This window comes from Nicotiana sylvestris, chromosome 7 (genome assembly GCF_000393655.2).
Source record: "Nicotiana sylvestris chromosome 7, ASM39365v2, whole genome shotgun sequence".
Taxonomy (NCBI): domain Eukaryota; kingdom Viridiplantae; phylum Streptophyta; class Magnoliopsida; order Solanales; family Solanaceae; genus Nicotiana; species Nicotiana sylvestris.
Window position 1 is genome coordinate 22,885,793 of NC_091063.1, and position 13,419 is coordinate 22,899,211.

At 38.5% G+C, this 13,419-nt stretch overlaps 1 protein-coding gene across 1 annotated transcript; it reads left to right on the top strand.

Moving 5' to 3' along the window:
- The first annotated feature begins 262 nt into the window (after nucleotides 1-262).
- Nucleotides 263-1,882, top strand: LOC138872840 (uncharacterized). The gene is made up of 3 exons (XM_070151260.1): nucleotides 263-392; nucleotides 495-1,242; nucleotides 1,663-1,882. The coding sequence occupies exons 1-3, from the start codon at nucleotides 263-265 to the stop codon at nucleotides 1,880-1,882; spliced, it is 1,098 nt and encodes a 365-aa protein (XP_070007361.1).
- The last annotated feature ends 11,537 nt before the right edge of the window (nucleotides 1,883-13,419 follow it).

A 13,419-nucleotide genomic window follows, 5' to 3' on the forward strand; every position in this document is an offset into this window, starting at 1 on the left:
ACCGATGAGGCTTACTTGGGAGCACTTGCTCCTAAGCGCCGGTCACGATCCTAAATTGAGTCATGATAAAGTTAGTATCAGAGCTTAGGCTTTAAGTCCCGAGTCATGGAGCAATGTTTAGTAAAGTCTTGTTCATGAGTATGTAGTCGCCCATACTTATGATCTTGAGGCTACTGAACATCTAGGAATGATTTCCCTTCTTTCATTCTTTGATCATGCGTTGAGATAACTTGAGATTGACTTTGGAATATTTCTTTCGCAGATGTCTAGGACACGCACACCCTCATCTGTTGGACGTGGTGCCGGACATAGTACTACCCTGGGTGGCGGTCAAGTTGGGGTTCATCAAACTAGAAGACAGACTGTTGCTCAACCTGAAGTTGGGAACATCGGTCAATCCCAAGCTGTTATGCCAGATCAAGTGCAAGGGTAGGGAGTTTAGGACGCTCCACCACCAGTGCTAACTGTTGTACCTACTGTTGCCTTACCTGCAGACACAGTGGCAAGGTTAGTTAATGTGCTAGAGGCATTGGTGCCTGCTCAGGGTGGAAGTTCAGCTCCTCATGCTACTTTACATACACAAGCACCTGCACAGACTCATACTTTCGGGAATAAGGAAGTATACCTACAAGAGTTTCTGAAATTAAAATCACCAAAATTCACAGGTTCCGATAATTTAGCAGATCCTCAAAGTTTCTTGGATGGGACACTTAAGGCATTACATGCTCTTGGATGTTCTAGTGAGAGAGTCGTGGAGCTCGCAGCATACAAACTAGAGGATATGGCCAACACATGGTATGAAATTATATTGCTAGGAAGGCCAGCAGGAGCAGCACCACTGACATGGGATGAGTTCACTAAGTTGTTCAAGAATCATTTTCTTCGAGAAAGTCTGATGCAAAAATATGCTAGAGACTTTGAGAGATTGGTTCAGACTCCAGATAGGGATGTGTCAACATATAACACTAAGTTTTGTAAGCTGGCTATATATACTCCTTACTTAGTGCCTACCGAAGAAGCTCGAGTTCAGAGATTTGTTGATGGATTGGTTGGTCGTCTATACATTATAGTAGCCCCACAAATGAAGACTTTATCCTACTCTAATGTAGTCGACCTTTCTAGAAATATTGAAAATAAGGGACGTGATGAGCGTGCAGCTAGTGAATTATGTAAGAAGGCCAAGACAGGAGGGGCTTTCAGTGGCGGTTTTAGTAAAAATAGAAGAGCGGGAAATCAGGGACAGTAACAACAATAGGGTTCTCAGATAGGGACACACATGTCTTCACAGTCCACATACAGACCACATTACAGATAAGGTAATAGGGTACCATCATCTTCTAGACATCGTAATTCTGGGCAGATATATACCACTACTCCAGTCTACCAGATCTGTGGTAGATCACATTTGGGCCAATGTCGTGTTCTAACTAGAGAGTGCTTTCGGTATGTCCAGTTGGGACATCACTTGAGGGATTTCCCTTAGCCTCCGAGAAATTTCAACCAAGCTTCTATTCAGTCAGCTGCACTGACTTAGACTACTCATAATACTTCAGACGATACAAGTAGATGAAATAGAGGTCGAGGTGCTGGAGACCGTGCTACTGTGAATCAAGGACAAGGGAATGCTGGTATAGGTCAGGCGAGAGTTTTTGCATTTATTAGACAGGATGCTCAGGCCTCGAATGTTGTGGTTACAGGTATTCTTTCTGGCTGTTCATTTGATGCACTTGCGTTGATTGATCCAGGATCTACTCACTCCTATGTGTCCTCGTACTTTGCTTTGAGGTCTAATAGACAGCCTGAGCTATTGAATGATTCTTTTCTAGTTGCTACTCCTGTTGGAGATTCTCTATTAGCTGAATATGTGTATCGTGCTTGTTAGATTCGGGTTGAGGGTAGAGATACTCTAGCTGACCTTATTGTACTTGATATGATTGACTTTGACATGCTGATAGAAATGGATTGGTTATCTTCTTTATATGCTATAGTCGATTGTCATGCAAAGATAGTTAAGTCTGAGATATCAAATGAACCCAGTTTTATTCTAAGAGGGAGTCAGGTTCCAGAGATTTGCAAAGTTGTATCTTTTATGAAAGCTCAACGACTTCTGAAGAAAGGTTGCTTGGGTCTCTTAGCTATTGTAAATGACACAAGAATGAAAACAGATAGTATAGAAAATGTACCAGTAGTGAGAGGATTTTCTGATGTATTTCCTGAAAATTTACCAGGATTGCCTTTAGTACGAGAAATAGACTTCGGTATTGATTTGCTACCTGAAACGCAGCCCATATCGATACCCCCATGTCGAATGGCACCAGCAGAGTTGAGGGAGATAAAACAACAGTTACAGGATTTGTTAGATAAGGGTTTTATTAGACCTAGTGTATCACTATAGGGTGTACCACTACTGTTCGTAAAAAAAAGGTGGATCCCTGAGAATGTGCATTGACTACAGGTAGTTGAACAAGATAACAATGCACAATAACTATCTTTTGCCTCATATAGATGACATGTTTGATCAGTTACAAGGAGCTTCCCACTTTTCAAAGATTGACCTCCATTCTGGTTATCATCAACTTAGAATCAAAGATGAAGATATTTCTAAAACTACTTTCAGAACTCGATACGGGCACTATGAGTTTCTTGTGATGCTTTTCAGACTGACTAATACTCCAGTGGCATTCATAGATTTAATGAATAGGGTGTTCAAACCATTTTTGGATAGATTTGTAATAGTATTTATTGATGATATCCTGATATGTTCTCGTAGCCAAGGAGAACACGAGGATCATCTAAAGACTGTATTGCAGACATTGCGAGAACAACGGCTTTATGCTAATTTCTCGAAGTGTGAATTTTGGCTAGACTTGATATCATTTATGGGGCATGTTGTTTCCAAAGATGGAATTATGGTAGATCCTAAGAATACAGAAGTTGTGCAGAAATGGCCCAGACTTACTTCTCCTACAGAGATTTGAAGCTTTTTAGGCTTAGCAGGATATTACGGGCGTTTTGTGCAGGATTTCTCCAGAATAGTAGCGCCATTGACCAAGCTAACACAAAAAAATGCAAAGTTTCAGTGGACGGAGGAATGTGAGCAAAGCTTTCAGAAACTCAAAATGTGTCTGACAACTACACCAATATTAGCCTTAACATCAGGTTCTGGAGGATTTTTAGTATTCTGTGATGCCTCGAGGGTGGGATTAGGATGTGTTCTCATGAAAAATGGTCGTGTTATTGCTTATGCTTTGAGACAATTGAAAAAGCACGAGCAAAACTATCCTACACATGATTTAGAGATAGTTGCAGTGGTATTTGCTCTAAAATTTTAGAGACATTATCTATACTACGAAACTTGTGAGATTTATACTCACTCTAAAGATCGATGTTGATGTGGTTATATATTGATTAAAGAAAGTTTTATGGATCGCTCGAGGTGACGAGTTTGGTATTTCACACGAGTAGTGTGAGTAGTAATCTTACCGCAATTTGTGTTTTCATAACTTGCATGATTTACACATGATTTTTAATATGAATATGTTACCGATTAATATGAGTTGCATGTGGGACAAGTCTATTACTCGATATGATACCGAAATAGTTAATTGACATGATTGTCGTTGTTTTAAATATTCTTGCTATCACTAGATATGTTTTACCGTTACTTTAATTTACTGTTATTGAAATGAAATTACATGATTTGATAAGAACCGAAATGCCCTATATTGTTTTAAAATATTTTCCTATGAGTATATGCGGATACAGAGACAAATATAAATGGGTGTAGACTTTGAAGGATCTCGTAGCTAACAACGGGTTCGTTAGACATGGTGTACCTTGTATTTACCGATTATAGAGTACAGTTATAGCCCTCGTTAGTGGGAAGGTAGAACTAGCATATCGTTACCGATTTCCCTCGAGTAGGGACTACCATTATATCTGACTTCTTGCAAAGAAGTCCACAGTTATACCGATTACATGATCCATTCATTGAAATCTCTCAAATGTGAACATTGATATTGTACAGTGGTTACCGAACTTATTACTGAATTGTTAATTGTATTATACTACAAGAAAAGCATGATGAGACTCAAAATTATTTATTGTTTCTGAAAGGGCATTTTGATGTTATTTTCTTTTTGAGATACTAGCATGTTTTTCTGACTTGTCCCTAACAAAAACGGTTGTGGATAAGTGTTATTACTCACTGAGCTAGAGACTCATTCCCCGCTAATTTTTTTACAGAGACAGCAGTTGACGTGGGCGAGGATTTCGTTAATTAGAGCACACAGGTTGATAGTTCTTGGTGAGCCTCACACTTGTTCGCGTGTGTGGAGATTTTATTTATTGTTACGGTCTTTTCTTTGAACTCTTAGAGTCGATCCATAGTCAATATTTTAGTGTCATGAGTATTATTTTGTTATTATGGCTTATGTTAAGTGTCATACTTTATTATCAAAGTTGGAGATAAATTAGTAATTTTGGTTGTTAGTGGGTTGATTAGTAATAGTGGAGACTTGTTTTGGCTAATTGATAAGTTGTCAATTTTTTGGTATGATATTAGGATATTTGGTTGTTGATTTGAGACAGGGAAAATTTTTGGGATAGTCCAAAAACAGGGGAAACTCTGTCCGATTTTCTGTAAAATACCGATGAGACTTACTTGGGAGCACTTTCTCCTAAGTACCGGTCACGATCCTAAAATGGGTCGTGACAACTGCCGATGATGAAAGAAACATGCAGAATCATTTAACCACTCATCTGTTCAATAAGTCAAGAAGCTCACTCGTCCGACCAGGGCCATTGCCCAAATCCTCAGCAGAAATATAGTGTCATTCTTCCAAATATTTCTTATCCCAAATAGTGCAAATCTCAGGTCTAGAAACCTCATCTCAGCCAATCAAGCAGCCCAATCGACAAGTCTTACCAAAAACCATATGGATCCCCATACAACGCGATCCTATACACCAACAAATAATAATTCAGACATGATAGATAATAGTAAGAAAGTTAAATAAGAAGGTTACTAGGCAAGTTAAGCAGGCAGGGAAATTTTTAACATTTTCCTATGAACTATTTTCAGCAAGGTGAAAGAAATATACACGAAATAAGCATAACGAGTTACATTTCATCACAGTATCATTGCAGAGTGCAACCCGTTCCTATTATATCAATCCACATAGGGTACTCATTGAGCCATAATATTGGGGCTCACTGATCACATGTGCGTCAACATCAAACACGATAGAGTACACCAATATAACTATGGGAAGATGATTAGGCACAACAATACTATGAAAGACAAGCACAACTATGGGGCAATAAGCAAGTCAACATCACGAGGACCATCTTGCCTATAACGCTATAAGGCACATACAGAATTACAATATGCGTGCAAAAAATTATGTAACCCTCACAACCCATCATAGCATAAGAGAGAAGCACATAACATAAAGCAAGGCGCGAACAATGTCCATTCCGACCGATGATATACATGTGGTAACAGCTGCGTAGGAGAAAGCAAATCCGATTCGATACAAAATAAACATTCTCATCATGCTCACAAATAATCCTGAAAACCAAAATTCGATCATTCTCGAACAAGTAAATAACCTCCAAAAAGCCCATAGCAACCTTTCCATAACACATACCATCAACCACCCAATCCTCAATATTTCTTCACAATTCGCAATCAAGGAATAGTCTGCCAACGAGAACATCTAGTCTATGAACCTCATGTATACAAAAATTTCCATGTCCAGTCTCAACACCGCTACTCAAATGGCTGATACATCATTCATACTCCATCATCTTATAGAAAAGTACCCACAAGTCAAAACACAATGCACCTGCCAACAGGCGAACTCTCCTCCGTCAAAAACAAATAGTGCCAGCATAATCTTGAACACCCGAAATCACCTGTGTCATCAAGAACTCATATCCTTCCCTTCAAAACTAAATCGCAGCCTAACACATGCAACCTTTCAACCCCACACGGTGTATCGCTTCTAACATGATAACTTGTGACACTACAAAAATTCCATAATCAACGCTGAACCATGAGTAAATTGAACATATCATCAACCGTGAACCTTTCATTTAACTCAATCTAGGGGAACATCACCACACACAATATAGATTCTACACTTGTAGCAAACACCAACTCCGGTCATGGCCATAACCATGATGAATTCTTCGGAACTCATTAACACATAATCGAGTCATCAGAACCGATCGCCTCTAACTCAACCGAGTCACACAGGCTGCCAACCCGAAAATAGCTCAATTTGATATGCTCGCTCTAAAGGAACCTCCTGCGAATCCGAAGTCATTTCTTGCTCCTCTCCTATATTGCCATGTAGATTCATTCTTGACATAGAACTACCGCAGATCTGATCACCATTCGCTACCGATCTCAACTCTACCCATACATAAATTCAGAAGTCCTCAAATGCTATATAAAACCTGGAACTCATTAGAACATACTCGATAATCACTCACCTTACTCTAATCTTCAATATACAGCTAATACGCATCGAGCAACTTGCACTCCTCCAGCATATGACTATTCGAAGAAACAACGAAGCAATCCCCCAGCCCAGAAACTGATACAACACTTGATCCTACAATCCGATCGTCATTAGCAGACTCCCCCACTTAGTCCGAATCCATATAACACCTCATCAGTAATTCAAAGTACCATATCTTCATAGCATGCTCTGACCTCGCATGGCTATTCAGCTGAATACTTCAAAAACTCATGCAATACTGGTCATATAACACTCCGAAGACTCTGCCAAGTACTTACCCATCCTTGCAATAGTCAAACAACTTCCCCAAATGCTCTGAAATGATAATATCACACCGAATGGAAACCTCATACGAAACATGCTATCCAAACTCATCATGTATGAGATGGCCCACCGGCTGTACTCAAATTGACACCTTACTATGAACCCACATTAATCACAACAGCTAGGTCACCAGCTAGTGGCGTGCCCCTTTTTCTCGTGAAAGCAGGTTTCGACGTATGACAAACGCTTTTAAAGGAGTTATTAAAAGAGAAGAGTCGCCGCCTAACGATTTTCAAGGTTTGTTAGGGTACCTATTTGCAAATAACTCTATTTGACTAGTCAACGCCACCAAAGATAGGGTAAGGGCTTAAATTACCTCAAAGAGAAGGTATTAGGCACTCTTCGAGGTCTACAATTGTGGGTCCCGACCGAACTTTAGACTATGTGGTTTATATAATTAAGTTAGGTGATCAAATAAATAGAAGGGAAGTTCAGAAGTTATAGAGTTATATTAAAACATGTGGGAATCAGTACAAGTCTCAATAATTAGAAGGATATAAACTACGTTGATCTATGTTAAATGACTAAGTGTGAATAACATGCACATAAACAAAAAGAGTGAGTCCTAAGTTTTTTAGCCTAAAGGATCACCCCATGCAACATAAATAATACTTCGCAACTCCCTTTAGGTAGGGGTTGCTCATATTATTTAGCGGGCACAGACTATCATTTCCTGCTACCCAATTACTATGTTGAAGTTGTTTACTTAAAGGCGTTCTACTTCAATTCTAAGTTGTACCCTATGCGTGCACTACCCATCCCATGTCTATGGTCCAAGAGGCTTCGGACATACTATTAGGTAGTTCTAGACTCAACTCAAGTGCTCAAAATGATAAAACTAGGCGACAATCAAAAACAGATAGGACTGCATACAATTGCAATAAAAGGCTCAAGTGACCTCTATACATAAGCAAGAAAGCACACAAACAGATTTCTAGTTAGGCAGTAGACAGAATTAAGACGTATTAGAATCATTAAGTCCTATAGGCATGACTTCTATGTGATTCCAGTATTATACAGGCAGTGCTGTAGTTTATGGACTATCGTATAGGAAGATTATAGCGTTACAAATCCTATAGACATGATTTCTAATCGTCGCATAATTAAGCAGTGAAATCGCTTGAAAACACATGCTTAGTAACGTCAATAAACACCATATAGGCAGGATTTCTTACAATTTACAATTAGACTTCATTTTATAAAACTTTATCCTTATAGGCATGCTATCTAAGTGAGACAGTACAAAATCAGCATGAAACGGTTGATTAATTGATTAGTTAAGACCCTATAGACATGGTATCTAGGTGAACATTTGTGAAACATGAGTTATTATATCATATAGGCATGCTATCTAAAAGTGAAAGTGCGAGAGAATAGCATTAATAACAGCGTGGTTATTCAAGTTGAGAGCCTATAGTCATGATATCTAGGTGAGTTACACAAGAAGTAGCCCAAACATGCATTTTTAGTTGTTCGTATTGAACCTCTATAGGCATAATATCTAAGTGCAAGAAGTCCAATTTAGATCCTATAGGCATGCTCTCTAGACATTCGAGTCATAACTTTGTATGCATATAATTCCAGAGAATGAGTCATGATGAGCAAATAAACAATTAAGATCCTATAGGCAAGATTTCTACCCATTCATGCAAAAGATGAAGTATCCCAGTTTTGCCTTTTCACTAATTTCCACAATTATTTATTATTACAAGTTATAGAACCAAAATGGAATACGAACTCAAAGGTGACAGAAATACATACTGAAATAAATACAGGCCCTGTCAAATAATATGGGCATCGCTACAAGACAACCTAGTGATTTCTGGGCCTTCAGCAACCTCATCAACCAACAGACCCAACTCTCAGGCTCACAAGGGCAGTAGAATCTTCGCAGGTCCAACAACACATATAGCCCAACATCAGGCCCAACGAATAACTTACTTGGCCAAACGGACATCAAACTTAACAAAACAGGTGATAAGCACTCATGGAATTGATTAACGACTTTTCACAATTAACTCCTAAAGCTGTATAGACAAGAATACATGAAATACAAGCAAGTTCACAAGGCAGATTCATGCTTGCATTTTCAAAAACAAAGCTAAAGTAACAAAATTGACCATCATAAGATAATGAATTATTTAAAAAAAAAGTTTCAAAAGTAAATTGATTTCATGACCCTGGAACGAAGTAGGCAATGCGATGATAATCAAGCATCCATAGCCCTTCGTAATCCATCCGCAGCATCACAGATCATCGGCGCATAGCAAATACGCAGTGTGCAACATCACATATGAACGAATATGAAGAATCAAAATCATAGGTTTCAAGCTGAAACAAGGCCGCAAGATAAGGAAAGAAGAAAGGACAATTTTTCCTAAATGTCCTGTAGCCTCTCAAAGATAGGTATGGATGTCATCATACTGATCCGCAAGACTCTACAAAACACTTGCTCATGACTCGTAGAACCTTCGAACCTAATGCTCTGATACCAACTTGTCATGACCCAAAATTCACTAGTCCATGATGGCACCTAATCCAACCCGTTAGGTCAGTAGTTAACACAACTCCAATAAAATAAATGTGATCATCAATTAATATATCTCGATCCTAAACAATAACCCACGGATTAGTAGTACAAGACATGAGCTAATAAGACTGGATTATTACAAAAACGAATATGAAATAAATACAACTTCTGTTTGAGTTATACATAAACAGAATTCAACTCTAGAACTACCCAGGGACAAGTGGTAGCCACATCTGGAAGGCATGAACATCTTCAAAGTCAACTTCCGACATCACCCACAGCTCCGCTCCAAAATCTGCACACAAGGTACAGAAGTATAGTATAAGTACAACCGACCCCATGTACTCAGTAAGTATCTTGACTAACCTTGGCGAAGTAGTGATGAGGTTTTTTTTAATTAAAAGATACTCATTGATATAACATGTACTGAAGACTAGCAATAGAACAATACTAGAACATAACATAATAGAGTACAAGGAAACAATTATGTGAAGCAATCAATGATTCTAGAAGAACCCGATTAATATTCCTCAATATCACGACCAATATTTTCCTTAGAGCGATAACCAGCAAATCACAGTAATAAATCCATATCCTTCATAGTGTGGGAAATATACTCAAGACATCAAATCTAATGGCACGGAAACACACTTCGTGTATTTATGTCATTATTACCAAATACACATGTAATAGTACCAACCAGGTGAAAGAAATGTCGATAACAGTAATGCAAAGTAGGAAACATAGGAATGACGACATCATTTAGGAAAGGAGAACATAATTTAACCTAACTAGCATGGTAGAAGGCATAGATATAGATATAACAAATAAGAGGGGAAAGCATGATCTTTATAAGCTAACAAGTAGAGGCATGAATGGCTAACAAGCTAAACAAGTAGAAGGCACGGGAAACACAACAACAATTTAGATAGAGAACAAAGACATGACAATAATGACAAGTCATATAGGAAACATAGGTACGACAATAACAGCTCAACGTAAAGGCATAAACGTATAAACAAAGAAAAGATATCACAACATAATGCATGCCCCTCGTCCTCGCCTGCACGGAAATACCCTTCGTGCCATGAACTTGTGATAATATAAAATCATGATAATATAAATAAAATAGCATGGCATCACAATTCGTGCTTTACACTCTCCCTCACACGATAATATATATACAATGGCACGACATTATCCTTTGTGCTTTACACTCTTCCTCACCAAGTGTATATATATATATCAATGACAAACAAGGTAGGAAGTATAAATAATGTCAATGAGAGTGATTAAACGAATATTCCAAATAAACCTCAATCATAACTTTCAAGCCAATCATACTTCAATAAACCCTCAAGAACCTTATTGTGCAAGTATTTCAACAAATCTCAAAATGATCTACAGCGCAAGTATAGAATTTAATATCCCAAGAATAACGGTCGTAGCAACGTATTAGTGATTAAGCATGATGATGACCGAATTAGACACATGAATGTTTCTCCACGTTCCATCAAATTTTAATCAAGTTATAATAAACCAAGTCTCAGTTTCTAGCATTTAATTCCATATTCTTAGTGATATAGAAGTCAAGTAAGACATGAAGCAAGAAGGTTACATAGTTCTACAAGGCACAATTAATCGTATAATTTACCCCCAAGCATGTTTAACCCTGTACATGCATATACGTTCGTCATCTCATATATGCATCACCCCCGCATGTAAAAAACAATGGAAATTAATAAGAAAAATTTCTTCAACAAAGTTAGGCAAGACACTTACCTCAAACAAGCCAAATCGATACACTAGAAGCGCCATCTCGCTCAAATAATCCTCTGAACTGCTCGAAACTAGCCAAAAGTAACTCAAATACATCAAATAATGCCATAGGAATCAAATCCAACCGATAAAAGTCGAATCTTTACACATTTACGCAAAGTTAACCAAAAGGTCAAACACGGGACCGCACCTCGGAACCTGACGAAACCTACAAAATCCTACAACCCATTAAATTATAAGTCCATTCATACTAATTTTACTCAAATCCGACTCCGAATTGTGTTAAAAACTCAAAAATTTACTTTAGGAAAGTTTAGAGAAAACAAATCCTTATTTCTCTTTTAAAATCCTCGATCAAATGCCAAAAACGAAGATAGACTCATGATATAAAATCAAAAGTGAGTAGAGAGCATTTACCCCAATCCACATGGTAAAAATTGCTTCAAGAATCACCTCAATCCGAGCTCCAGAACTCCAAATATGAAAAAATGGCCGGAACCCCTGAAATAGACTACTTTATAATCACTGGACAGAAATACCCTACGCGATCGCGGGACATCCTTCACGATCGCGAAGAACATGCTACTACCATCAAATCGCGAATGCACGAACACAAACTGACTTGCGTGAGCGTGATGAAGAATTCTCCAACTCCAACTACAGCTCCTGCTCGACCCTACACGTCCGCGATACCCCATGCGTGAACGCGAACAACAACCAATCCAACCCTCCACGATCGTGTACCACCTGCCGCGTCCGTGATTAAAAAATCCACTAGTAGACCAAATTACTCCTCGCGATCGCGGGACATCCTTCGAGATGAAGAACACTAGGGGCATTAGATGACAACAAAAACCAGCAATACATTAAAACTCCAAAGTGGTCTAAAATCAATTCGAAAGGGATCCGAGCCCCTCGGGTCCCCGTCCGAACATACCAATAAGTCCCATAACGTAACACAGACCTACTCGATACCTCACATCACATATAACAACATCGAAATGATAAACCGCACCTCAAACCAAAAATCAATGAACATTTAACTTTCAACTTCCAAAATAACATATCAAATCAACCCAGAATTAACTCAAATTTTACATACAAGTCCAAATGACATATCAAAGATATTCCAATCCCCGGAACCACAATCCAAATCCGACATCCTTAAAGTCAACTTCCGATCAAACTTATGAACTTTCCAAACCTTTAAATTTTCAACTTTCACCAATTAGTGTTGAATCCTTCTAGAAATGTCCAAATGCAAATCTGGGCATACGCCCGAGTCAAGATCACCATCTGGACCTAATAGGACTATCAAAACTCCAATCTGAGGTCGAATTCTAAAAAGTCAAACTTGGTCAACTCTTCCAACTTAAAGCTTCAATCATGAAGTTCATTCTTCCAAATCGATTCAGAATAACCTGAAAACCAAAACCCATGATTCGCACAAGTCATAATATATCATGTGGAGATACTCGTGCCTCAAACTACCGAGCAAAGTGCAAATTCTCAAAATGACCGGTAGGAATGTTACAATGGTACTGCTTCATTAGCCTATCTCTTTAACCACTTCTTAAGAAACACAAGCATTTGCAATGAAGAGATACTCAAGATACCTGCCAATCTCAACTCCTAATCTTTCCATTGATGAATGGTGTTGCCAGAAAGGAATTAAGAATCATCCTAAATATGTTTAGTAAGTTTACTTTTAGTTTGTTTAAATTGTACCACGTTTATCGCTTTGTCGTAATACTGCACCCCCTTTTGGTTGATTTTGAGATTGGAGGGCAGTGTTCTCAATGCCCTATAAATTTTACGTTAAGAATAGATAAGGTTATTTTATTTACGTACTCTTAACTCAATGATTCAATACTGAGACATCTTTTTTTTAAGTGATTGGCGGCTTATGGTCGTATGTATGAGGAACTAGGGGAAAAAGGCGGGGAGAAGAAGTTATTCCGGCTGGCCAAGCTGAGAGAGAGGAAGGCTCGGGATTTGGACCAAGTGAGATGCATCAACGATGAAGATGGTAGAGTATTGATGGCAGATTCGCAGATTAAGAGAAGATGGCAGACTTATTTTTATAAACTTCTGAATGAAGAAGGGGATCGGGATATTGTGCTAGACGAATTGGAACGTTCCAAGAGTCACGTGACTTTGGGTACTGGGGGTGTATCAAGGTTCAAGAGGTAGTAGGAGTTATACGTAAGATGAGTAGGGGCAGAGCGACTGGGCCAAACAAGATTTCGATAGAAT